The 27132-nt window shown below is 43.6% G+C and overlaps 1 protein-coding gene across 10 annotated transcripts in view; it reads left to right on the top strand.

The window, feature by feature from the left end:
* The window catches only part of Kansl3 (KAT8 regulatory NSL complex subunit 3), a 57653-nt gene extending 33455 nt beyond the window's left edge, over window positions 1-24198 (top strand). For 3 of the 10 annotated variants that reach the window (XM_045147226.1, XM_045147225.1, XM_004669813.2), the window contains 16 exons: window positions 128-244; window positions 488-589; window positions 700-771; window positions 2543-2617; window positions 2804-2961; window positions 5389-5452; window positions 6048-6248; window positions 6405-6561; window positions 8884-8961; window positions 10193-10384; window positions 10972-11053; window positions 11625-11755; window positions 13121-13230; window positions 13595-13817; window positions 14143-14276; window positions 22194-24198. In XM_045147226.1, coding sequence (XP_045003161.1) covers window positions 128-244; window positions 488-589; window positions 700-771; window positions 2543-2617; window positions 2804-2961; window positions 5389-5452; window positions 6048-6248; window positions 6405-6561; window positions 8884-8961; window positions 10193-10384; window positions 10972-11053; window positions 11625-11755; window positions 13121-13230; window positions 13595-13817; window positions 14143-14276; window positions 22194-22214 — 1917 coding nt within the window. In that variant the 3' untranslated portion in view covers window positions 22215-24198. Of the gene's footprint in view, window positions 1-127; window positions 245-487; window positions 590-699; window positions 772-2542; window positions 2618-2803; window positions 2962-5388; window positions 5453-6047; window positions 6249-6404; window positions 6562-8883; window positions 8962-10192; window positions 10385-10971; window positions 11054-11624; window positions 11756-13120; window positions 13231-13594; window positions 13818-14142; window positions 14277-22193 lie in introns of those variants that run through there. The other 7 variants (XM_045147227.1, XM_045147228.1, XM_045147231.1 and 4 more) reach the window with 7 other exon arrangements.
* Window positions 24199-27132: the final 2934 nt, after the last annotated feature.

The raw sequence follows: 27132 nt of genomic DNA, 5'->3' as shown, positions 1-27132 counted from the left end.
GCCTAGTTTCATAAGTAGAGGATCCTTGGATGGGATAAGAAATGTATTGAGATGCAGTTGTTGTAAGTTTGTGGATGAACCCTTTACACTCACTCACTGGTACTTAGGTGGAATTATGTCTCCTCAGAGCAAACTCCCTGGTTCTCCTTTGATTCTCATCGCCTCGTCCGGACCTTCCAGCTCTGTTTTTCCTACTTCACGTCGCCACCGATTCTGGCAGTCTCAGCTTTCCTGCTTAGGCAAGGTATTTGTGGGGCAAGAGGGACTCTTCTGGTTAGAAATGTAGCCTGTGAGGACTGGTCTCAAACTCACAGCAATACTCCTACCTCTGCCTCCTCAGTGCTAAGGATTAAAGGCATGAGCCACCCTGCCTGGCTCTCCTAACTTATTTGTCGCTTGTTTAAGGTTAAAGGGATTCAGGGAAGTTAAGAAGAAATGTGGGGTTCGAAATTTTACCACTATTTTAGATGTCCCTTCTTTCCTTTAGGTCATCCCTGTAGCCACCCATCTGCTGAATAATGGCATTGGGGTAGGAGTTTTGCAATGTCTTGAGCATATGATTGGGTCAGTGAGAAGCAAAGTGCTGGAGGTGAGAACTCCCCTATTTCAGTTTACTGTTGTGCACCCAGCATCCTAGGATTGTTTTGTGTCCATTTTATAGTCTCTTGTCTTACTGTCTCCTTTCTTCTTCCCACAAAGATTCATAGCCACTTCCCACACAAACCCATTATCTTGATTGGATGGAACGCAGGAGCTTTGGTGGCCTGTCATGTAAGTAATTTCTGTCTTTTTTGGAGGTCACTAAAAAATTGATAGTTGTCTTGGGATTTAATACTACTACTAATAGTAATACCATAAAATCTTTTTTTATTGTTTCAGCCTCTCTGTTGATGCTTTACCTGTAAAATTACATTTTAAACTGTAGTTTTTCAAATGTTATTGTGGAAAAATTTAAGCAGGAACAAAAACAATGAGAATAGAGTAGTAAAGAAACTCCTTGGGCTCCTCATCCATCTTTACCAGTGATCTGCTGACAGTCAGGCTTGTCTTCATTTTTGCCCACTTTCTCTGCTTCCCAGATTATTTTGAAGAGAGTCCTAAAGCAAGGTGTGGTGGTACATGCCTGTAATCCCAGCACTTGAGAGGCTGAGACAGCAGGATCACTCCAAGTGTGAGGCCAGCCTGGGCTTCATAATGAGACCCTTCTCAAAACAAAACAAAAAGTCCCAAATACATATTTCATGTACATATATTTCAACATGTATCTCTGAAAAAGTGATTTCTTTTTCTTCAAACATAAGTGCCATACTGTTTCACTTAAATGATGAATGGTTCTAGTGGTACAAGTTAAAAGCATTGAATTTGATGTGCTAATGTTTGTCCCCTATAAGAAGTAAAAGGCACTTAACATTAATATGTCTACTGTTTGTGTAAGTGTCCTTGACTTGTCTAAAACCCAATTCTATCCAGTCAAGTATGATTTAGAGCAGAGAAAGAAAAGGCATCTGCTCATACTCCCTGCTCCCAGAGACAGTAGAGCTCAGTCAGCAACTGCTGATGGCTCCGAGAAATCTCAGATGCCTAGGGACTGTCCCTTAAGCCCATTGGTGAGGTGAATGGCAACATTTGTGTTCATTCTCTTGTGTTTTGTTTTGTGTGTTTTATGTGTTGCTGTGTATAGGACCCAGAACTTCATACATGCTACATAAATGCTCTCTCACTGATCTGCATCCCCAGCCCAGCAACATTTGTGTCGTCTTGGTTATGTTTATTCTTAGTGGTGTAAAATAGTTAAAAGGCTCTGTTCTAGGGGTTGGCAGGTTTGAGTATTATAGCTTCCCTCCTATGGCTTAGCCATATACCTTTCAGTGCTGCAGTTTTTCTTTCTTTTTTTTTAAAATATATTTTATTTATTTATTTGAGAGAGAAAGAGGAAGAGGCAGAAAGAAAGAGAGAATGGGCATGCCAGGGCCTCTAGCCACTGCAGATGAACTCCAGACGCATGTGCCCCCTTGTGCATCTGGCTTATATGGGTCCTGGGGAATTGAACTGGGGTCCTTAGGCTTCACAGGCAAATGCCTTAACTGCTAAGCCATTTCCTCAGCCCCTATTTTATTTATTTATTTATTTAGTTAGTTATTTGAGAGAGAAAGAGGGGGAGAGAGAGAATGGGAATGCCAGGGCCCCTAGCCACTGCAAACGATCTCCAGATGCATGAGCCCCCTTGTGCATCTGGCTTACGTGGGTCCTGGAGAGTCGAACCAGTATCCTTTGGCTTTGTAAGCAAATGCCTTAACGGCTAAGCCATCTCTCCAGCCCAAGAGCTGCAATTCTTTATGTAATAGCAGCTTGAGAACAGCACACTTTTGGTTCTTTGCTTTTAATCCTGTTGTCATGATTGGTATAGCTGAGAGTTAGGGTAAGAGAGGAGGAACTGGAACTGACTGGTGGGTGTGGACCAGCCTGTCCCATATGGATTCTAGGTAGACCGAGGTCTATTGAAGTCACTTGCCTTTCAGATGAATGATGCCATTATTTACAGGTATCAGTGATGGAGTATGTCACTGCAGTCGTCTGCCTTGGATTTCCTCTGCTTACTGTGGACGGCCCCCGGGGGGTAAGAGTGAGGTGAAGCTGGTTGTGTGGTCATCAGCAAATGGGAGTGGGGTAACAGAGCATGGAACAGTAGAGTGCCTGCCTCACGTGGGGGTGAGGCCTACTGTAGGTGTATGGCTGACTCTTCTGAGTAGCTTCAGAGTCAATGCTTCTTGGGGATGAACTAGCTGAATGTAAACTGTTTCAGGATGTGGATGATCCCCTTTTGGATATGAAGACTCCAGTCCTCTTTGTCATTGGTCAGAATTCCCTGCAGTGTCACCCTGAAGCTATGGAGGACTTCCGGGAGAAAATTCGAGCTGAAAATAGTTTGGTGGTAGTTGGGGGAGCTGATGATAATCTCCGGTGGGTAAATTCCCCTATTTTTATTTTAATTCATTTCAGATTTATAAAAAAAAAAAAAAAATTGCAACCAAGCAGAAAAAAGTTGCACTTTGGTTTGGTGGTCCATGTCTATAATCTTTGTACTCAGGAAGCAGAAAACACGATTAAGAATTTAAGGAGCCAGGCAGGCATGGTGGCACTTGCCTTTGATCCCAGCACTTGGAATGCAGCAGTAGGAGGCCAGCTTGAATACATAGTGAATTCCAGGTCAGCCTGGACTAGAGTAAGACACTACCTCAAAAAAAAAAAAAAAAAAAAAGACAGAGAGGAGAGAGAGAGAGTGAGTGAGTTTAAGGCCATAGTGGGCTAGTTGGTGAGACCCTGTCTCAAAAACAGAAAAATAGGCTGGAGATATGGCTTAGCAGTTAAGGTGCTTCCCAGGACCCATGTAAGCCAGATGTCCAAAGTGGCACATGCATCTGGAGTTGGAGGCCCTGGCGTGCCAATCTCTCTGTCTCTGTCTTTTTCTCTCTCTCTCTCTGTCTTTCTCTCAAATAAATGTTTTTAAAACTAAAAAAAAAGTAAAATTCTGCAAAACTAGCACAAGAAATCACATATGTCCCTCACCTAGATTTTCTAAATATCTATATAACCAAAGTATAATTCTCAAAATGAGGACATGAACCTTGCTATGACAGCATTACCTAACTGTAGGCTCAGATTTCATCATCTCCCTCATGTTTTTTTTATGGTCTAGGTTTCGGTCCAAGAGCAAATACTGTTATTTAGTTGCTCTTCCACCATGGTTGGTGGTTTTTTGTTTGTTTGTATTGGAGGGGGGATTGTTTTCTATGACTTTAACGTTTTTTTTTTTTTCTGAGGTAGGGTCTTGCTCTAGCCTAGGGCTGAACTGGAATTCACTATGTAGTCTCAGGCTGGCCTTGAACTCACAGTGATCCTCCTGCCTCAGCCTCCCAAGTTCTGGGATTAAAGGTGTGTGCCTTTGAAGAGTACTGGTAGACTTTCTTTCAGTGTAGCTTTTTAGCATTTTTTTCAGAACATGTGCAGTTTTGTCAGGAATGCTACAGAGGTGATCTACCATCTCAGTACATTTCATCATGGGATACCTGATGTTAATTTGTCTTGTCACTCCTGATAACTACCTTGTTTGTATGATTATGGTAGCTACTCCCAGGTTCTCCACTATGGAATTACTATTTTTCCATTCGTAATTAGTAGTTATTTTGTGGAGAGAAGATACTTTGAGACTCTCTGTCATCAGACTTTCACTGGGGTAGGTGTTTTATAAGTTTTAATTCCTTATTGAAGATCATTGTGAAAATAGATGTTATTTGTATTAAACTTCAGTTGATATTTTGGAGTATAAATATAACCAAAATTGGCTGGTATTGGAGTTTCAGTAATGTTCTTTGTCCTGTAACTTGGGACCAGGCTTTCCTGGAGCCAAAGTCAGAAAGCAGGGTTTTGGTATTTGAGTCAGAATCTCTCTTTTTGACCTAGGATGGTGTGACTTGAGATCTTTCTGTCAGCCTCCTAAGTGCTGAAATGGAGGCAGTTTGAGTAGTGTAACGTGGGTAGGTGTCTGAGGAAGACATTGGCTATTGTCCTCTGTTGCTCTTCCACTTTATTTCATTGAGATAGAGTCTTTCACTGAACCTGGAGCCCACAGTTTTTTAATTAGACTGTCAGAACAGCTGCCTTCTTATCTCTGCCCCTGGGGTTACAGGCATGCATGGCCACACCCAACTTTTTATATGGTTACTGGGGATTGAACTCAGGCCCTCATGCTTATGTAGCAAGCACTCTTACCTACTTACCTTAGCTCCAAAACCAGTTTTAAAGGCTAGCTTTCCAAGAAGGGAATATAGATATCAGTGGTCATTTTATCACTTTAGAAGTAACCCAGGAACCTTTTTCTTCTACTATTTCAATAACCTCAGAATTGGAAGTTGTGCTGGGGAGACCTTTTGATGAACTCCTAGAATTCCAGGTAGACTGCACCTATTAATTCATAGGTTGAGGACTTCCTAAGTAGACCATCCTGGGCACTATGCCTGGTGTTTTACTTAACCTCAACTCTATGAATGAGGCACTATGAGGCACATTTTGCAGGTATGCAAATAAGTTCAGAGATTATATCACCTGCCAGAGGGTTACTATAGTCTTTCCAAGGTCTAGAAATCCATTTTTCTATAGGATATCATAGAATGTTTAAAAAGTAAGCCAAGGCTAGAGAGATGACTTAGCAGTTAAAGCACTTGCCTGTGAAGCCTAAGACCCAGATTTGTCTCCCCAGAACCCACGTAAGCCAGATGCACATGGTGGTGCATGCCCATATTCTGTCTTGCTTGCTAATAAATTCAAAAATAAAACTTAAAAAGAAATAAATGATTTTTAAAATAAATCTTTTTTTTTTTTGTCTTGTAGAATAAGCAAAGCAAAGAAGAAATCAGAAGGGTTGACTCAAAGCATGGTAGACAGATGTATTCAGGTAAATTGTTTGCCAATGTATTTTTCTCTTTTGGGGGGGGGTTCAAGATAGGGTCTTGCTGTAGCCCACACTGACCTGGAATTCACTATGTAGTCTCAGGGTGGCCTGGAAATCACAACAATCCTCCTGCCTCTGCCTCCTGAGTGCTAGGATTAAAGCCTGGCTTGTGTGTTTTTCTCAGCTGGGATTTCCTTTCTGTTAACATTAGGTTTGCTCTAGTTGGCAACAGCTTCTTTTCTCTGAAATGGGTTTCCCTTGGCTATCTGGAGACCTAAAGCACAATAAAAGGAAAGGACAGAGATAGAAAAGTAAAATAAAGGAAAAATAAAGGAGTTGTAGGTGAGGAATTAGGAAAAAATGAAGGATAGAGTATACTGGAGAAAGGGTAGGATATACCTATTCCAGAGCACCCTTCACAAAGGCACCTGCTGGTCTCCAACCTTGGCTGCTTACAAGCCTCAGCTTTGTGTGGCTTTGTGAGTGGGGAAGGCCCAACATTTGGGGGCCAAAGCTGAGGTGGAGTCATGAAGTTTGACACTTTCTAGGAGGGTCCTGTTGTCCAGAGAACTCAGGCTTTGGCTCTTTTTCACACTAGGATGAGATCGTAGACTTTCTAACTGGAGTGCTCACTCGCACTGAGGGTCTTGTAGGCTCTGAGCCTCGGGATCAAGATGCTGAGAAAAAGAAGAAGCCCCGTGACTTTACCCGAAGAGATTTGGCCTTTGAAGTACCTGAACGAGGCAGTCGGCCTGCTTCCCCAGCTGCCAAGCTGCCCACCTCACCCTCAGGCTCAGAGGTAATAATGCTGGCAGGAAAGGAGCACACATAGTTGGCTCCTTGCTTCACCGGGGATGTCTGGGAGTTCCTACAAGGGAAGTTCCAAGGAGACATGCTGAATGGTGGTTGAATGCAAACAACATTGACTCATTTTTGGTTTTCTCACTCTACTCAGGATCTCTCCAGTGTTTCTAGCAGCCCCACCTCCAGTCCCAAGACCAAAGCAACCACAGTGTCCTCTGCCCAGAAGTCTAGTCAGATTGGGACCTCCCAGCTGCTAAAGAGACATGTGCAGAGGACAGAAGCTGTGCTGACTCATAAACAAGCCCAAGGTATAGGCTCCTGGCCCAGCAGCACCACTGGGGTTCTTTCTTCTTTATTGATGTCATGTGGTAGCTGGAAAATATAAAATCTGCTATTTTTTTATGGAAATAACTTTTCACACATTATTGTCTAGGCAAAATTAAGTTGAGCACCAACGACTGTATGGGAGTGGAGCTTTATGTCACTAGGCACAGCTTTGTCTTGATGTGCTGGAAATATTAGGTTTAGAACACTATTGCATGTGTAGTGGTCTAGCTTTTTTTCTAATTATTAACTGCAGAAGCTACATCTTTTATTCTAAGCATAGCCAGCCACAGTCCTATAGTCAGGAAACTTTTCTGATCATGAGCACAGGGTGACTTAGTTTATCAGGTTTCTTGGGCAGCACACCTTGCATCATGCCCTTCTTTGTTTTGCTCTTGAAGAGTTGTAATTCCCATGCTGGGCCTTCCACAGAGTTAACCAGGATTCTGAATTAGGCTTTCTGATTTTTTTTCCTTTAAATATTATTTATTTGAGAGAGAGAATGGGCACTGCAAACAAACTCCAGACATATGTGCTACTTTGTGCATCTGTCTTTACATGGGTACTGGGGAATGAACCCCTGGCAGGCAGGCTTTGCAAGCAAGTACCTTTAGTGGCTGATTTTCATTTCCCCACCCCTGCATTTGGGTTTTCAATGAGGCTAGGGAACATTTGTATTGTTGAAATTAAGGCTTAGAGAGCTCCACGGGTTATGAGAAGAACTGAAGAAAAGAGAGTTCAGTGTGCGGAGAAACAAGCAACAATGGCTTTCTCCCCTGCCTCTTCACTGTGGTCCAGGTGAGCAGCCTTGAGCAAAATCCTCTTGGTGTTTGCTATTGTGTCTAAGAGCATGTGTTATTTGAGGTTCTTAGGGGTAGGAGTGCCTTGGATGACGCAACAGCTCAAGGTGGCTTTTAGAGGATGCTGAGAGGAAAAGATGGTGCTCTTCATTTCCCTGTGTTGTGCTTTTTTTTTTTTTTTTTTTTCCCTGAAGTAGGGTCTTGTTCTAGTCTAGGCTGACCTGGAATCCACTATGTAGTCTCGTGGTGGCCTTGAACTCAATGGCAATCCTCCTACCTCTGCCTCCCAAGTGCGGAGATGAAAGGTGTGTGCCACCATGTCCTGCTCCTATGTTGCTTTTAATGGACCCACGGGGCCAGAACTTAAACCCAGGCTTCTTGTGAAGTGGAGCAAATAAGGATCAGATATCTGAATGGGTGGGTGAAGGCAACAAAAGAAGCCAGGCCTGTAGGGTCTGCATGGATGCCTTATGACCTAGCTGTTGAGTGATGGTTAGAGCCAAGTTCTGGGTTGTGGATCCTTGTAAACATTTGATGAAGGCAAAGCCAACAGTTTGCTTTTGGGTGGCAGGACTAATGGAGAATCTAAGGAGTTGTGGGTGGCTGATAAGTGAGCTGGGTTTAAGATAAGACCCAAGGTGTCAATGGGGACAGCAATAGCTATAGGACCACATTAGCAGAGCTGATGGGCAAATGAAAAATAATAACTTGGGCTGGAGAGATGGCTTAGCAGTTAAGCGCTTGCCTGTGAAGCGTAAAGACCCCGGTTCTAGGCTCGATTCTCCAGAACCCACGTTAGCCAGATGCACAAGGGGGCGCACACGTCTGGAGTTCGTTTACAGTGGCTGGAAGCCCTGGCGTGCCCATTCTCTCTCTCTCTCTCTCTCTCTCTCTCTCTCTCTCTCTGCCTCTTTCTCTCTGTCACTCTCAAAAATAAATAAATAAAAATGAACAAAAAAATTATAAATAAATATAAATAAAACAAAAATAATAACTAATATAGACAGAGCCCTTAATATATACTACCCCCTCCCCCTTTTTACACTTGACTTGCCTTAGTGCATTGGCTCTTGATGATGGCCCCATGAAGCAAGTATGTATATATATAATATATATACTTGTATGTATGTATGTATATATATATGTGTGTGTGTGTGTGTATAGATGTGTATATATATATTCTTTCAGTTGATAGATGATTCATCTAGTATGTAGTAGCACAGTCAGGTTTCAGAACTCTGTATGTAGTATCCTCAGAAAGAGCCCCTGCTTTTTTTTTTTTTTTTTTTTTAAGATAGGGTCTTGCTCTAGCCCAGATTGATCTGGAATTCACTATGTAGTCTCAGGCTGGTCTTGAACTCACAGTGGTCCTCCTACCTCTGCCTCCCAAGTGCTGGGATTAAAGATGTGTGCCACCACACCTGGCTTCTCCTTTTTCTTAATTCCTACTCTGTTTCTCCTTTCTTTAGTTGCTATGATTCTGTAATTCTTTCTGATTCATTCCAGCTCAGTTTGCTGCTTTTCTGAAACAAAACATGCTGGTGAGGAAAGCATTTCCTCCTGGCGCCTCCTCCTGTCTCTTTGGTGAGTATGGCTCTTTCACTTGCTCGCCTGGGCTCACTGCACTCCATCCCTGTCGCTCTCTTCCCCCACCCCCTCTGGTTTCCATCTTTTGTCTACTGCCCTTTGCTGTAGCCTTTCCCCCTTCTCCCTTCTTTCTGTTGGCTTCTAATGTTGCTTTCCTTTTCCTTTTCTTACTGTTCTCTACCATACTTCTTGGCTTGCTTCTCTGTGTTCCTGTGAGCCTGCATGTCCTTTCTGTTTTCTCCCTATCTCTGTATTCCTGTTTTCATCCTGACTGCTACAAGCACGCCAGGCACTACCCACTTTTTTTCTTCCTCCATTCACTGTAGCTAGCACATACATATATTCCCTAAGCAGTCCTTTTGGCTGGTAATACCCTCATTGTACCTCCATGCAAGGGCTGCTTGCCCCCGTGCTCACTGGACTGCTGCTTTCCTCTCACTCCAGCCCTGCTTGCCTGTACTAAGAGGAACTAAAGGAGACTTCTACGAGCAAATAGAGGGAAACTGGGGGATCTTAAAGGATAACTTGAGTACAAAAGATTTGACTGTATACACAAAGATCAGTTTGCATCAGTGGAGGGGGCAGCCCATGTACGTGGATACTCTACTATTACAGAAGACTTGGGGACGAGGTTGTGAGATGGGCCATTGCTACCCTGTTACCTCAGCAGGAACTGAGATGCTTCCTCACCTAGTAGCAAATGAGAGCCAGCCTGAATTTCTAACAGCAGTCTCTCTCACTGCCTGCATTTGGCAAGTGGACTCTCAACCTAGCAGAGGGGTAGGTAGCTGTTTCTCCATGCATTCCTTACAGAATCTTTACTGTCCTCAGCTGTGGGGGACAGTATAAGGGAGAGCTTACAGCAGGAAAATGAAAACATTCCTGGAGGCTAGAAAGGCTGTTGAGGGTCACTGTGGTGAGTCCCTCTGTTTTGTGTTGTTGGTCTTGCTAAGGAAGCATCAGTGTGTTTCTGTCCTTTTGTTCCCACCAATTCAAAGCCCTTTCCTTTCCAACTTCAGGACAAAGTGGTGGATGGGTTGGCGCCATCTCTGAGAAGGGGGAGTGGGATCCACCACAGATGGGGCCTGAGGTGGGACTGTGACATGTGTCCTATATCTAGAGTGTCTCTTCTGTGTTTCCCACATGACTGTTCCTTGTTGGCTTGACTGTTAGTACCTATTGGGTTATTTTGGCTTATGGAAGATCTTACCCCAACTCCACCTCTTAGTTCCCATTTCAACAGAACCAACAGAGGAGGCAGAGAAAGAAGAGCTGAGGGTTCAACTGAAGCGGCACCACCCTTCCAGTCCTCTTCCTGGCACTAAGACCTCCAAGCGGCCAAAGATCAAGGTGTCTTTGATCTCCCAAGGGGACACAGCTGGAGGACCTTGTACTCCTTCCCAAAGTGGAGCCCCTGAAGGTGAGTCTCTTATGGCATGCTTGGTAAAAGCTGACCAGCTCTCCTGGGCACACAGGTTGCCCCGTTGGAGGCTGCTTGCTGGATGGACAGCTCAGCCTCTGCTTCAGTATGAGGGTTACCTGGAATGGAGAAAGCATGAGATTATACATAACAAGACAATTGGCAGTAACCTTGTCTTAATGAAGGCTGGGAAGGCAGAGTAGGGGGAGGAGTTGTAGGGCCATTCAGAGCATTATTTATTTTGTTCTTATTGATTTTAATGAAAGATAATGAACTGTGTTGCCTTCAATTCTGGAGTGTAGTGGGTATGTTAACGATTAACTATTCAGTCTTATTGAAGCCAACACCAAACTTGCTGCTGTGTTTTTTTTTCTTCTTCAGTGATAAAAATAAAATACAGGAAAAAAAAAATAAAGATGATAACATGCTTAGAAAATGGAAGGAAAAAAATAATTTCCACATTTCCTTCAATAGCTGTTCTTCTAATCTTTGGCCATAACATTATGCATTTAACCTTGCTTGTAAAACTCAGAAAGGTAGGGGCAAAGTAGGACTGACCTGTGGTTTGGGGGGTTTCTGTTTTGCAGCTGCAGGAGGGAAGCCCATCACCATGACATTGGGGGCTTCAGCAGGGGCTAAGGAGCTCACCGGGCTTCTCACCACAGCCAAGTGAGTCCGCTCCTTGGTCTCCCTCTAGTCCCTCCTTTCCCTACACCCCTTTTCTGGTTCATTTAGTGTTTTGAAAAGTTGATAGATTCTGGAATCTGTCAGTTATGGGCATGTAACTTCTTTCTGATCTTTGTCTTTCATATGAGTCAATTCAGAGTCCTTGCTTGACATATTGTAGAGAATCTCTGGTTTTGCTCTAAGGTCTGAGTTTTTTTAGGCCTGATATTAAGGACAATAGAGGTGGGGATCGGAAGCTAGAACAACAAAAAAAACCCAGAAAATTCTGTCCTGTATAAAATTAAAAGTGTTGCTGAGCGGGGTGTGGTGGCACACACCTTTAATCTCAGCACTTGGGAGGTAGAGGTAGGAGGATCACCGTGAGTGTGAGGCTACCCTGAGACTACATAATGAATTCCAGGTCAGCCTGAGCTAGAGTGAGTCCCTACCTCGAAAAACAAAAACAAACGAACAAAAAAAAAAGTTGCTGGACCTTACTCTGGACCCTCTCCATGTTGCTCTGGTCTGCTTCCCTCTGGTCTTTGGTTGACAGGGCGCCTTTCTTTGTTTCCAGGCCAAGTTCTTCTGAAGGTGGAGTCGCAGCCAGCCCAGTCCCATCAGTGGTCTCCAGCAATACCACACCCAATGCCCTGCACACGCTCCAGAGCCGCTTGGTGGCCACCTCTCCTGGCAGCTCCCTCCCAGGTATCTTGTAGCCCATCACACACACTCCTAACAGTTTTTGATCTTTGATCAGCTGCTGGAAAGTGGTCATAGAATAGTAGCTGTGGAGCCAGATCTGGAGGGGTGTGTTCTGGTCTCCCAGTGGTCATAGATGCTGGCAGGTTGCTGGCATTAGGTAAGAGGAGTTTCTTTTTCTTTTTTCTTTTCTTTTTTTTTTTTGGTTTTTCGAGGTAGGGTCTCACTCTGGCTCAGGCTGACCTGGCATTCACTGTATAGTCTCAGGGTGGCCTCGAACTCTCAGCAATCCTCCTACCTCTGCTTCCCAAGTGCTGGGATTAAAGGTGTGTGCCACCATGCCCGGCTACAGGAGTTTCTTGACCTTGATAACTGCTAGGGTTGTGTCCTGTACTATGAGGATGGCTAATATATGTATTTTGTTTGATTTTGGAGTTTTAAATATGTCTGAATAAAACTGGAGATGGCTCAGTAGTTAAGAGTGCTTGCTTTCAAAGCCTGATGGCCTGTGTTTGATTCCCCAACACTCATGTAAAGCCAGATGCACAAAGTGGCACATGCATAGGGAGTTCATTTGCAGTGGCAGGAGGCCCTGGCATGCCCATATTTACTCACTTTGTTTACCTCTTTCTGTCTGTCTCTCAAATAAATAAATAATTTTTTTTAAAAAAACACCTGGAGATGGTGTTATACTGGACATTAGCAAAATACAACATTTTTCTGTCTGTACTTGTCCCTCACTTTCTATGATCCCACCCTGTATGGAAGGGCTGGTAACCTGAGCCTACAGGGATGGGCCATTCAGATGTTCCTGTCCTTCAGAAAGTCCTTCCTCTTTGCTTTGAGGATGTTGGATTGTGTAAGGTGATGTCAGGCATCTGAATCCACTTGGCTTAATCCTTCCACTTTCCTATAAATAAAGGAGACTTAGGTTTCTGAAAAGCGGGGTTCAAGCTCTCTGTTTTCCTAACACAGTTCAAAATTCAGGACTGAAGCCAGGTGTGGTGGCGCATGTCTCTAATCCCAGCACTCGGGAGGCAGAGGTAGGAGGATCACCATGAGTTCAGGCCACTCTGAGATGACATAGTGAATTCCAGGTCAGCCTGGGCTAGAGTGAGACCCTACCTCAAAAAAAAAAAAAATTCAGGACTGATGGTCTGAAGCAGATTGGGGGTGTGTTATGCAAATCTAAGGCAGTGTCTGGTATAATATCTTTCCTCACATCCTATCCACTGTACTGGGGATACTCTCCTGGTACCCTTCTGGGAGTGCCCAAGGCCAAGAGGTTTAGTTGTTAAGGGTGAACAGTGGTTGCTTGTGGGTACATGTGAGTGACTGACCTCTGCTGAAACCTGCTATGTCTTCTCCTAGGGGCTACATCAGCCAGCAGCCTACTCCAAGGCCTCAGCTTCAGCTTGCAGGATATCAGCAGCAAGACCTCTGGCCTCCCAGCAAATCCCTCCCCAGGGCCAGTCCCACAGGTACACATCTGCTTTCCACTTGGCTGGGCAAGTGTGGAAAAGGAGGACTCCTCAGTTTAATTGGTTTTGGCAAGGAGACTATGTCTGGAGGCAGTAGATCAAGGATAGCCTTCTAATTACACAGCTAAAGAGCTACCAGAGATTAAGGCCTACTACTTACTTACTGTGTACCCTTGGTCGGGTTTCTTGCTTTAGAGTTAAGAGCATTAAAGAACGTGATATATGCAAAATGCCTGGAGAAGTACCCTGCATGTGGTGGGCACTCAGTACATTTTAGCTTTTAATAGTATGCTGTGGGCCCTCCAAGCTTGAATGTTGCTGTTGGCCAGCAGCTTCTGATCACCTGGGCTTGTGTGTCCAACAGGCCACCAGTGTGAAGTTGCCCACCCCCATGCAGAGCCTGGGTGCCATCACCACGGGCACCAGCACCATTGTCCGTACCATTCCTGTGGCCACCACTCTCTCCTCCTTGGGTACCACCCCTGGTGGGAAGCCCACAGCCATCCACCAGCTGCTGACCAATGGGGGCCTCGCTAAGTTGGCAAGCAGCCTCCCTGGCCTGGCCCAGATCTCTAACCAAGCATCAGGTGAGTTTCATGAGAACTGTGGGGACTCCAAAATTGAGATCTTCCCCAGAATTTATCTGCTGACATCACATGAGCAAGGTCTGAAAACAGCCCCACAGGGTCCTTGCATTGATTCTTAGAATCAGCTGTGTGGGCCCAACTCCCAGAAAGGTTGAGAGAACAGGCTTTTTCCTGCCATCTTTCAGATTGACCAGTAGAGCATATAGAACACCCAGCCAGGGAGGAGACTGAGGGTGCGTGTTATGTGGGAAAATCTCCAGAAAGGGAAAGTATCCCATAAAATAACAGCATAACCAAAACCCATCTGTGTGTCTCTCTCTCTCAGGCTTGAAAGTTCCTACCACCATTACTCTGACACTCCGTGGCCAGCCGAGCAGAATCACCACACTAAGCCCTATGGGGTCAGGAGCAGCAGCATCAGAAGAGCCCACCTCCCAGGTGCTACCTTCTAGTTCACAGGTGAGGCTGCTCGGGAAGACTGAGGGAAGCAGGATCCAATAATGGGAAAGTTGAGACCAGCCAAATAGCTGATCAGAGCTGCTACTGCACTGGACTTGGAAGCACACCAGAGTCAAATTCAGAATCTGGGGTTTATATTATATAGTTTTGTCACTTTGAGCAATGCATGGACCTCTTTGAGTTTCCTTTTCTGTAATACTTCCTGGCTGTTGTAAGGATTAAGCTTATAATATTTGAGTGTACAGTGGCATATATATATATATATATATATATATATTTATATATTTTTTTTTTTTTGAGGTAGGGTCTCACTCTAACCCATGATAACCTGGAACTCACTCTGTAGTCCCAGGATATCCTCAAACTCATGACGATCCTCCTACCTCTGCTTCCCAAGTGTTGGAATCATAGGTGTGTGCCACCACACCCGACATAAAATATTTTAGTGTACTTGTATTTGTGTACTTTGCCTCTCCATCTTTCTCCTCACACTCTGTTTTGTCATTCAGTGGTTGTGAGTAGAGGCTGCTTCCAGACCTTGTCATTTGCTATCTTTAAGAGAGGGGAGGGAAAGAGGAGAGTATGTATGGGGGCGCCGAGGCCCCCTGCTGCTACAGGCTCCAGACACATGCACCACTTTGTGCATCTGGCTGTACCTGGGTATTGGGGAATCAGACTTTTACTGTGAAGCTTTGCAATTAAGTTAAGTACCTTTAACCACTGAGCCTTCTTCCAAACCTTCATTTCTATCTTTTTAGGGCACAACTAGGTCTTATAACTCACCTAGGAAGCTGTGATTCCTCTTAGCCAATCTGATTCCCATCAGTACCTTTTCAAGTCAAATGTTCTTCATCTTAAAATATTAGTCCGAGGAGCCACCCAAAAATTAGAGGCTAAACAAATATAGGACCAGTCAATATTGTATGTCCTTTTCTACAGAAGGGTCTGTTTAGCCAGGCCTTTCTGTGTATAGGCAAGGTGCTGTACACGTTTCCTAGCTGCAGGCCAGCCCAGTCCTTCTTCCCACCATGTTAACCTGCTGGACACTGAGGATCCTGAGTACTATTGGCCGACAATAGTACATGAGGCATTCCTTAAGCTCTTCTGTCTGAGTGTCAAGATGAGTGCTTTACATTTTACATTCAATAGTTCCTAAATACCTTTTTTTTTTTTTTTTTTTTTTTGGTTTTTCGAGGTAGCGTTTTACTCTAGTCCAGGCTGACCTAGAATTCACTATGTAGTCTCAGGGTGGCCTCAAACTCATGGTGATCCTCCTAACTCTGCCTCCCGAGTGCTAGGATTAAAGGTGTGCACCACCACTTACGAGGAGCCTTATTTATTTTGGACAAAAAGAGATCATGGGCTGGAGAAATGGCTTAGCAGTTAAGGAAGGCACTTCCCTGCAAAGCCTAAGAATCCAGGTTCGACTCCTCAGGACCCATGTAATCCAGATACAGAAGGTGTCACATGCATTTGGAGTTCATTTGCAGTGGCTAAGGCCCTGGCATGCCCGTTCTCTCTCCCTCCCTCTCTCCCTCCCTCCCCCCCCCCCCTTAGTCACACTCATTAAGTAAAACAGGGAGAGAGCTGGAGAGATGGCTTAGTAGTTAAGGTGTTTGCTTGCAAAGCCAAAGGACCTGGTTCGATTCCCCAGGACCCATGTAAGCCAGTTGCACAAGAGGTTACATGCATCTGGAGTTTGTTTGCAGTGGCTGGAGGCCCTGGCGTGCCCATTCTCTCTGCCTCTTTCTCTCTCAAATAAATAAGTATTTAAAACTGGGGAGAGGGATCATGGGGCTGGAGAGATGGCTTAGCAATTAAGTACTTGCTTGCAAAGCCTGATGGCCTAGGTTCAATTCCCTAGTACCCACATATGCCCAGATGTACAAAGTGGTGCATGCATCTGGAGTTCGAATGCAAGAGGCCCAATGCACTCATACTCACTCTTTTTGTTCTCTTTCTCCTTACAAATAAATAATGTATCTTTTCTGTTTTCCTTTGAGAGAGAGAGAGAGAAAGCATTGGCATGCCAGGGCCTCTAGCCACTGCAAACAAACTCCAAACCTATGTGCCATCTTATGCATCTGGCTTATGTGAGTCCTGGGGAATCGAACCAAGATCCTTTGGCTTTGCAGGCAAGTGTCTTAACCACCAAGCCAGATCTCTTCAGCCCTGCCTTGCAAGTAAATAAATAGGAAAAAAAAATTATAAAGGAGAAAACAAACTATGGTTTATTTTTATTTTGTAACTAGCTTTTTTTTTTTTTTTTTTTTTTTTTGGCTTTTTAAGGTAGGGTCTTGCTCTAGCCCAGGCTGACCTGGAATTTACTATTTACTCTCAGGGTGGTGGCCTCGAACTCATGGCAATCCTCCTACATCTGCCTCCCAACTGCTGGGATTAAAGGGGTGTACCACCACACCTGGCTAAAAATAACTACCTTTAAAAAATATATATTTTCAAACAGAGAGGAATAGAGAGAAGAGAGACAGACAGACAAAGAATGGGTGTGACAGGACCTCTAGCAGCTACAAGTGAACTCCAGATGCACTTTTTGCATATGGCTTTATGTGGGTACTGGGGAATTGAACCTGGGTTGTTAGGCTTTGCAGGGAAGTACCTTAACCACTGAACTATCTCTCTAGCCCTTGTAGCTTTGTTTTTGTTGGTTACATTGAGACCTGTATATATCATTTCAGAGGCTGTGTTTCACTGTGTGAATAGATAAAAGTGTATCTCATTGTCTTGGTATCCCTTCATAGGTTAGAGGGTTAGGTCATGCTATTTTTTTCTTTCTTAGTGCAAAGGACTGAGGCAAGCTAAGCAAACATTCTATTACTGAGCTAAGACCTCAACCTGGATTATGCTTTATTTTGATACTTTGAGCACCTTTGCTCATGATTCTTGTATCCCTCTGGAGCAGTTCTCAAAGGTAGACATCAGTAAGAGGAGGGTAGTTACACCTAACACCTAGCCACCTGTTGACTACTTGTCTTCAGGGTTTTTTTTTTTTTCTCGCCAATTGTGGAAATAAATTTTTTATTTTATTAGACCAATGGTGAAAATAAAATTGTGTATTAATGTCTATTTTCTTGACTACTCCTGAGGTTCTGTTTTAGGAACTTCTCGTTATATTCTTTATTTGATTTATAGTGACTTGATTTATATGTTCAGGTGCTAATCCTTTACTCAGTTGCGTATATTTTATTTTTATTTGTTTATTATTTGCAAGCACAGTGAGAGAAAAGAAAGACAGAGAATAGGTGTACCCAGGGCATCCAGCCGCTGCAAATGAACTCCAGACACCTGTGCTGCTTTGTGCATCTGGCTGTATGTGTGTACTAGGGAATGAAACCCTGGCCATTAGGTTGTACAGGCAAGCACCTTAACCACTGAGCCATCTCTCCATTCCCCTCCTTTCCTTTTTTTTGGCACATAAGATTGAACTCAGAGTCTTATGCACGCTAGGAAGGCACTCTTACAAATGAGCTACATTCTCAGTGTGCTTCCCCCCCTTTTTTTTTTTTTCCTTACATATTGAATGTTTGCTTTTTAACTTTCATTTCAGGATCTTTTATCATGTAGATTTTTTTTGTGTTGGCACTGGAGATGGACTCTGCGTGCTAGAATGCTGAGCTAAATTACAGCCCAGTTTTGTTTTCTTATGTTTGAGACAGGATCTCAGTGAATTTTCCATGGTGTCTTCAAACATATCATCATCCTACTTCAGTCCCCCAAGTAGTTGAGATTATAGGTATACACTATGCTGGCTAAAACTTTCTTTGTATTTTGAAAGAGTCTCCATATGTAACCCAGGCCACCTTCCTCTTATATTTGAGATCCTCCTGCCATGGCCTCATGGTTTAAAAATATTTGGACATGGTGCCACACACCTAAATCCTAGCACTCAGGAGGCAGAGGTAGGAGGATTGCCATGAGTTTGAGGCCACCCTGAGACTACATAGTGAATTCCAGGTCAGCCTGGGCCACAGCAAGACCTGCCTTGAAAACATAAAACAAAACTAAACTAAAAATCATGCGGCATTGTACCCATAACCTTGTGAGATTCTCTTAAAAATTGACATGTGCTGAGTGTGGTGGCACACACCCCAGCACTTGGGAGGCAGAGGTAGGAGAATTGCTGGGAGTTTGAGGCCACTTTGAGAATATATAATGAATTCCTGGACTATAGTGAGATTCTACCTCAAAAAATAAATAAAGGATAAGGAGAAGCTGGAGAGGTGGCTCAGTGGTTAAAGGCACTTGCTTGCAAAGCCTGATGGCCCAGATACAGTTCCACAGTACTAATGTAAAGTAGGTACACAAAATGGCACATATATCTGGAGTTAGTTTGCAGTGGTAGATACCCTGGCATGCCCATTCTCTCTTTTTGTGTCTTGTTTTCTCTGTGTGTGCAAAAAAATAAAAAATGAAAAATTTTAAGCTTAGGTAGTTTAAAATTTTTTGAATGTTTATTTTGTTTTATATTTTATTTTTATTTATTTATTTATTTGAAATAGAGAGATTTGACACACCAGGGCTTCCAGCCATTGCAGAGGAACTCCAGATGTACACGTCACCTTGTGCATCTGATTTACATGCGTCCTAGGAAATCAAACATGGGTCCTTTGGCTTTGCAGGCAAGTGCCTTGAGTGCTAAACCATCTCTCCAGCCATTTTTTTCCCCCACTTTTTCTTCCTTTTTTCCTATTTCATTATTTATGAGGGAGAGAATGGATGCATCAGAGCCTCTAGCCACTACTGCAAATGAACTCCAGACGCATGTGGCAACTTGTGCATCTGGCTTACATGGGTACTGGGGAATTGAACCTTGGTCCTTAGGCTTCGCAGGCAAGCTTCTTAACCGCTAAGCCATCTTTCTAGCTCTCTTTTCTTTTTGAAGCAGGGCCTCACTATTGAGTCTAGGCTCACAGTCCCCCAGCATCAGGCCTCTTAAGTGCTGGATCATAGGTATACACCATCATATATAGTTATATTTTTAAAATATTTTTATTCACTTTTTTGCAAGCAGAGAGAGAATGGAAGCACCAGGCCCTCTAGCCACTGCAGACGAACTCCAGATGCATGGACCACTTTGTGCACTACTACTTAAGCCAGAGCTTAAGTAGGTGCTGGGGAATTGAATTCAGTTTTAAGTTTTGCAGACAAGCACCTTAATTGCTGAGCCATCTCTCCAGCCCTAATTTATTATTTCACGCTTATTGAAGTAAACATATGTGCCCAATCATCCTGGCAAAACATTTTGATATTTGGGGAACAGTTGGAAATTCACACATTCATACATACATCCACGCATGCATAGTTGCTGTAGCAGACAGCTTCGAGTTCAATGAGATGAACTTCCAGACCAGGCACAGTTATGGAGGAAGGGGTTTATTGAAGCTTACAGATCCAGGGGAAGTTCTATAATGGCAGAAGAAGCTGGCCTGCCTTCACAGGGACCAAACACACAGAGAGAGAAAGGCCCAAGCCTAAAAAGCCACACAGCACAGCACACTTCAGGAACTCCAGCTAGGCATACTTTATCTTTAGATTGAAATCTCAAACCCACCACCACACCTTAAGATCCACTCAGTGACACTGCCTCCAGTCAGATGGCTGCAGATGCAAACTACAAACTAATAAAACACTGAATATATTGGGAGCTATCTATTCAAAGTACCACAGTTGCTAATTAGAAATTGATTTTTCTGGGTTTTTTTTTTTTTTTTTTTTGGTTTTTCAAGGTAGGGTCTCACTCTAGCCCAGGCTGACCTGGAATTCATTATGGAGTCTCAGGGTGGCCTCGAACTCATAGTAATCCTCCTACCTCTGCCTCCCAAGTGCTGGGATTAAAGGCATGCGCCACCACGCCTGGCTGTTTTTGTTTTAAGATAGGATCTCACTCTATATATAGCCCAGACTGGTCTTCTAGGATTCTCCTTTCTCAGCCTACCAAATGCCGAGATTACAGGTGTTGACTGTTAAGCCTAGCATTTGTTAACCTTTTTTTTGTGTGTTAATAGTAGTTCATTTAAGCTTTTAAAAACAATTCTTTGGGAGATGGCTCAATGGATAACATTTTCTATAATCTCAGCATGCTGATGCTAATAGTGAGATGAAAAGTGGAGACAGAAGAATTTTCTGGAAGTTCATGGCAAGTACAGCAAAGAACAGCAAACCAACAATTCAGAGCAAGAAATGTTGACTCAAAGAGTATTTGCTTAGCATGCATAAAACCTCTGGGTTCAGTCCACAACACTACACAAAATCTGGCATGGTGCATACACTTGTGATCCCAACACTTTAGAAGTCAGAAGGATCAAAAGTTCATGGTCATCCTCAGCTATGTATCAAGTTGGACGGCAGCCTGGACTACATAAGACCTCATCTCAAAAAAATAATTTTGAGGTTACTTTTTAAATTTTTTTGTCTTTATTTTATTTTTATTTATTTATTTGAGAGCGACAGAGAGAGAAATAGGCCGATAGAGACAGAATGGGTGCACCAGGGCTTCCAGCCACTGCAAACGAACTCCAGATGCGTGCGTCCCCTTGTGCATCTGGCTAACATGGGTCCTGGGGAATTGAGCCTTGAACTAGGGTCCTTAGGCTTCACAGGCAGGTGCTTTAATTTTGAGGTTACTTAATATTTGAGTGGAGTGAATTTTAAAAAGATTAAAAATACCAGCAAACTTTGACTAGGACTGTGACAGTGCAGTGTTTCCTTGAGGGTAATATGTCTGTGTCCTGACAGAAGGAAAGAGAGGACTATGTTGTGTCCTGCATCAGAGGTCTAGGAATGTACTTCTTGCTCACAGTCACAAGCTCTCTGTCCTCGAGACAGTGACACCATGGTCTTAGCAGGGTGGAAGGCCCTGCTCTATCTGATTCCCATGACACTGGGCTTTGTGTTACAGGGGACCCTGGGCAAGTAGTCCTTTTCAGCATGAGGACAGCAACTTCCTATTTGCAGCTCTGCTATGGGGCTCTATAGGTTGATCCTTTGAGGTTTTGTCAAACTCCTTCATTCCTCCTGTCCTGTGTCCTCCATCTTTTTTCCTTTGCTATTCTAGCTGTTTCTAAAGTGTGAAATGTGGGCTGGAGAGAGATGGCTTAGCAGTTAAGGCACTTGCCTATGAATCCCTAGGACCCAGATTTAATTCCTAGTAGCCACATAAACCAGATAGATGCACAAGGTGGCACATGCTCCTGGAGTTCATTTGCAGTTGCTAGAGGCCTTGGTGCAGCCATTTTATGCCCCCCATAGATATTTTTTTTAATTCATACTTTTTTTAAAGAAAAGTATGAAATGTGAAGAGGTGGTAGAAGACTTAGCAAACAAATGTCACCTTTCTGTCTTACTTTCTTCTTCCTAAATGGCAGGGCTCAACAATCTATGGCATCCTCTGCAGTCCTTAAAAATGCCCAAGATCTAAAAGTAATATTGTCAGAACAGTTAAGGAATTCTTCCCTTCAATCTGTTGCCCTTAATGACTTGCCTCCTTTTTCTCTACATTCCTTTCCTAATCTGATATGTGATAAACACTACTAAGAGGTGACCTTTGTGGTTGAGCACATCCTGCCCTGTTTATGCTGTATGTGAGTTATCTCACTTAATCCTCAAAGCATCCTGGGAAGTAGGTGCTGTCATCTATGTCTCACAGGTAAAGAGGAGCCTTATAGAGCCTGTGAGCTACTTGTTCTCAGGAGTAGCCAGGTGAGCCTGGCTCCATAGTCATAGGTCATGTTTTATTTATTAACCACATAGTGCCAGAGTGCCTGTCCTTGTGCAACCAGCTTCTTTCTTGTTGAAGGTTACTCTAGAATCAGTTCTCGAGAATGGGATGATTGGGTCAGAGGGTCTGGATGTGGTAACCTGGCAAAGCTTTGACCCTTGTTCATCCCTCTTCTGCCACAGCGCCTGCCGCCAGCACCCTGAACATGACAGCAATATGTCCTCCTTACTAGATTGGTGCCAGCTGCATCAAGGTGAGCCTGTGTGGTCCTGTGGAGCCATCCAAGGGTCTGAAGACATCTTTAAGACAGTTGTTTTCACCTTTCCACAAACTGTCTTCAAGGTTGCACCTCTGTGTTTCAAGAAACCATTAGGCCAGGTGGTAGAACATCATCCTGGATCTGCAAGGTGGTGCCAGCAGTCCCAGCTTCCCAGCAGGACTGGGATCAGAGACACTTCCTCCCCAACACTGGTGTTGGTGTAGGACTGCTCATTGTAGTTTCATGAGAAAGGCAAAGAGAACTGGGCTGTAAGCTTTCAGGCCCTTTAGTAGCTCTAGGATGTGAGGAACAACAGTCACCAGGTAAACATAGCTCTCTGAATGAATTTTTTTCTTTTTCAACATGATTTGTGCAGTACCTGTCTCCAGAGAGCCTGCAGGTTCAGAAAGACAAAGTGAGGGATAGAGCAGCAAAGGAAGTGGCTGGTAGGCATGTTCTTGAACCCCTTGGTGCCCACAGTTTGGGCTTATAGGGTCTGCATCTGGCACTTGAAGAGCTGTTAATTAATAGCTAGAGATGAGAAGTAGAATTTGCCAAGTCAGAAGGAAGCCTCAACCCTGACAGTCCTGTGTTTGGAATCCAAGAGGTAGTTCAGCTAAGGTGATATCTTGGCCATTTCGGGAAGTTTGAGGCATTGGGACAAGGAAGGCTGGGCTTTAGTTGCAGTGTTTGTTTCTTTTCCATATAACTTTGTCTTCCTGCTTAGAGGTAGGAAGATTGTTTGTAGTGGCTTCTGTGTGAAACTCCTGATGCTAGCCTGAGCCCTGCAGATCATAGTTCCTAGTGATGTGGACCCTGAAATTGGAGCCATGAGCCCGTCATTACTTCTTCACAAGACTTAGAGTGCAATGATAGCTTGGGGTTTGGCTTTATGCTTGTGTTCCAGTGTAGGCTCTCTTCCCTCACACACTGAAAACATTTCCAGTCAAGATGAAAGATAGGCATCTCAAGTGTGACTGTTCACAGGGCATGTGTATTCACATTAGGCCACCTGTGTTCAATCCTAGACCCTCACCAGTAATCTTAGTTGAGCCAAGAAGAGAACACATAGTGCTGAAGTCTCAGGTCAGAGGGATGTGTGTAACAGATGTGAAGAGAGTTCTCTAAATCCCATGACCTCACTGGACTGAAGAACTGCTCTCATTGATTCACATAGTGAGGCAGCATGTTTGTATTGTGGTTGGTGACTGCATTCTGAAATTCAGAAGGCATTCAGTGAATTTAAGAAGGTTTGAAGTCTGAAGGCGGTCAAGAGTTTGATAGCTTTGTAGATAGGATTATAACCACCAAAAGGCAAAGGATAGTAAGACTGGGGCTCTGTGAAGCTTTGAGGGATCATTTAGGTCTGGCAGAGGGCCCTAAACAATCATGCATGACTTAGGACAGCTTGAACAACATTGGAGGGGCTGCTCCCTGTGTACTGGGACCAAAGAAAAACTCAAGTTGTTCTGCCTTGGTAACTCCTATGTGCACCCCATGGGTGACTTCTGAGGCTTGGACTATGTATTTTGAAGAACTTCAAAACTGGTGAAGGGGAGAAAAAAGCACTGATCTCTACTTTGAAGTATAGCCAACAAAGGAAGGGGTTGGAGTCTAGATCACATTCCTCAAACCACACCCTTGGGAATGTGAAAGGAAGCTTTACCCTGTCAATCTCATGGCAGTCCTGGAGCCATTACCTCGTACAGAGACAGAAGGATCAAGAAGGCTCTTGGACAGCAGATATATCTTAATGCCCTGTGGAAGATGTTTGTGGCTTTGAGAAGAGGTGACTGAAGGCAAAGACCTTCTGCCCACTCTTGGTCTCATCACTAGCATAATCTTGGCAATGGATAAGTTCTAGAACTGAGTCACTGTGATAGTTCTGATCTTATGTTAGCAAAAACAATTAAAAACAAAACACCCAACCTTTGGATTGCCTTTGCTTGTTTTCATTTGACTTCATTTGCATGCTTATGGGAACCCACCACATAGTAGGTGCACAGAAAGAGATATAGTGGTAGTGCCTGTGGTCATCTTGCTGCTGTCCTGTGGAATGAGGTAAGCACTATACATCTTTTTTTTTCCCCTCTCTTGAAACGTTTTTTCATGTGTAGCCCAGGGTGGCCTCAGCTTCTCACTACTTAAAGCTAAGCTTGAACTCCTGATATCCTGCCTCTGCCTCCCAAATGATGGGGTTATAAGCTATTACTATGTAGCCCAGGCTGGCTTTGAACTTCTAGAAATCTTGCCTTGGCTTCCTCAATTTCTTCATTGTAGGAATTACAAGCATGAGTTTCCTTGCCTGGCATTAGTAATTAATAGTAATTAATAAGCCATATATGTATGTATGTATGTATGTGTATAGATAGGCAGGCTGAATGCTGCTTTCCCTATGGCCATGACTGCCCACTTCAGAATCCGTTTTAATCCTGTTAGAATAGGACTCATTTTACAGCCTGTCTCTCAGTTCAAATTCTGAAGGCAGAAAGCCTACTTAGGGACTGGTTCTTAGCCCTTCCCACCACATTCAGTAATAACATCCAGAGATGTCATGTTATTGCCTTTCTAGAAAAAGGGAGGTAAGGAATCAAAACTGTAATCTTCTGCTTCTAATCTCTTTTGTTACGTGTGTCTTTAGCTTGCAGTGAGAGAGTGGCCTATATACTTTTCCTTCAGATTCTCCCAATGCTTACATTTTACTTAAGTACTATATCAAAAGCAGAAAACTGGCCAGGCGTCGTGGCACACGTCTTTAATCCCAGCACTCGTGAGTCCAAGGTAGGAGGATCGCCATGAGTTCAACAGCACCCTGAGACTCCATAGTGAAATCCAGGTCACCCTGAGCTAGAACAAGACCCTACTGCTGTTGATAACAATGTGCTGTGTGCTACTGCCATTGTCCCTGCAGCCATAATCAAGACAGTACTGTTCCCCTTAGCACAGAGTTCTCCTTCCTCTTGATAATCTTTCCCCCATCTTAACCGATAGCAACTGCTAATCTCTTCTGCACTGCCACAAATAGAATGATATAAAAATAGAATCCTCAAGTACATGACCTTTTGAGATTATCTTTTCTCTGTAATTTCCTTGATGTCCATCCAGTTGTATAGATGCTTAATATAGTTTATTCCTTTTATGTCTTAGTATGGGCATGCCAACTTGTCTTAATTTTTTTCTAGAATAGCAGTACTATTATAAATATATATATTTTTTATTTTTATTGGAGAGAGAGAGAAGCAGATAGAGAATGGGTGCACCAGGGCCTTCAGCCATTGCAAATGAACTCCAGACACATGCACCACCTTGTGTATCTGGCTTACATGGGTCCTAAGGAATCGAACCTGGATCCTTTGGCTTTGCAGGCAAGTGTCTTAACCGCTAAGCCATCTCTCCAGCCCCTATTACACATTGTTTTTGGTTTGTCAAGGTAGGATTTCACTCTAGCCCAGGCTGACCTGGAACTCACTATGCAGTCTCAGGGTGGCCTCGAACTCAGCGATCCTTCTACCTCTGCCTCCCAAGTGCTGGGATTAAAGGCATGCGCCATCTCACTACTGTCTGTTTCTTTGTTTTTTTCCCCACTGTTCTAAACAGATGTATGATACTGTAGATATTCCTTTGAATTTGTTGAGGCTTATTTATGATTTAAGATTATGATAGTCTGCCTTGGTGTATGTTCCCTTAGCCCTAAATGTTCATTTTGCAGCTATTGAGTGAAATGTTCTACAAATATCAATAAAATTTTGTTCACTGATAGTATTGTCAAGTTCTTAATTATCATTGGTGATGTTCTTTTTTAATGTTTTTATTTGAAAGAGAGAGAATGGGCACACCAGGGCTTAGATGCATTCTGTGCATCTGGCTTGCGTGGGTCCTGGGGAATCGAACCTGGGTCCTTTGACTTTGTAGGCAAATGCGTTAGCTGCTAAGCCATCTCATCTCTCCAGCCCTCATTGGTGATATTCTGCCAAGTTCTTTTTCCTTTTTTCCCTCGTGTGTATGTGTGTATACATGATTGTGCAGGTGTACACGCACCTGTGTGTGGAAACCAGAGAATGAGCTTGGGTGTCATCCTCAAGTATACCACCCACGTTGTTTTGAGACAGAGTCTCTCAAAAAAAAAAAAACAAACAGTAGGCTAGACTGGCTGGCTAGTGAGCTCTGGGGATCCTTTTTCTGCCTTCCCAGCACTGGGATCACAGGTGTCTGTTTCTATACCCGGAATTTATGCGTTCTGAGTATCAAACTCAAGTCTTTATGCTTGTGAGGCAAGCACTTGACTTAAGCTGTCTTTTGGGTGCAAGATCTTCTACCAGTTGTTAGAGAGTGTTGGTGAATATAATGTAAGCTATAACCTCTTGCAAGTTTTTTGTTTGTTTGGTTTCTTTGTTTGTTTGTTTTTAGGTAGGGTCTCACTCTAGCCCAGAGTGGCCTTGAACTCACAGGGAGAGAATTGGCACACCAGGGCCTCTAGCCACTGCAATTGAACTCAGATACATGTGTCATCTTGTGCATCTGGCTTACATAGGATCTGGGGAGTCAAACATGGGTCTTTAGGCTTTGCAGGCAAATGCCTTAACTGCTAAGCCATCTCTCCAACCCTGTCTTTGAATGTTTTATATATATATATATTTCCCCCCAAGGGAAGGGAGAGAGAATGGTCCTCTAGCCACTGCAAATGAACTCTAGATGCTTGGATTACTTTGTGCATCTGGGTCCTGAGGAATCGAACTTGGGTTGTAGGGGCTGGAGAGATGGCTTAACAGCTAAGGTGAACGTGAGTTGTAAGGTTTTGCAGGCTAGTGCCTTAACTGCTGAGTCTTCTCTCCATCCCTCTTTGAGTACTTTTGAATGAAATT

The sequence above is a fragment of the Jaculus jaculus genome, chromosome 4 (assembly GCF_020740685.1).
Source record: "Jaculus jaculus isolate mJacJac1 chromosome 4, mJacJac1.mat.Y.cur, whole genome shotgun sequence".
Classification (NCBI taxonomy): domain Eukaryota; kingdom Metazoa; phylum Chordata; class Mammalia; order Rodentia; family Dipodidae; genus Jaculus; species Jaculus jaculus.
Note: the sequence above shows the minus strand (reverse complement) of the source record. Positions and strands in the feature narration are given on the sequence as shown.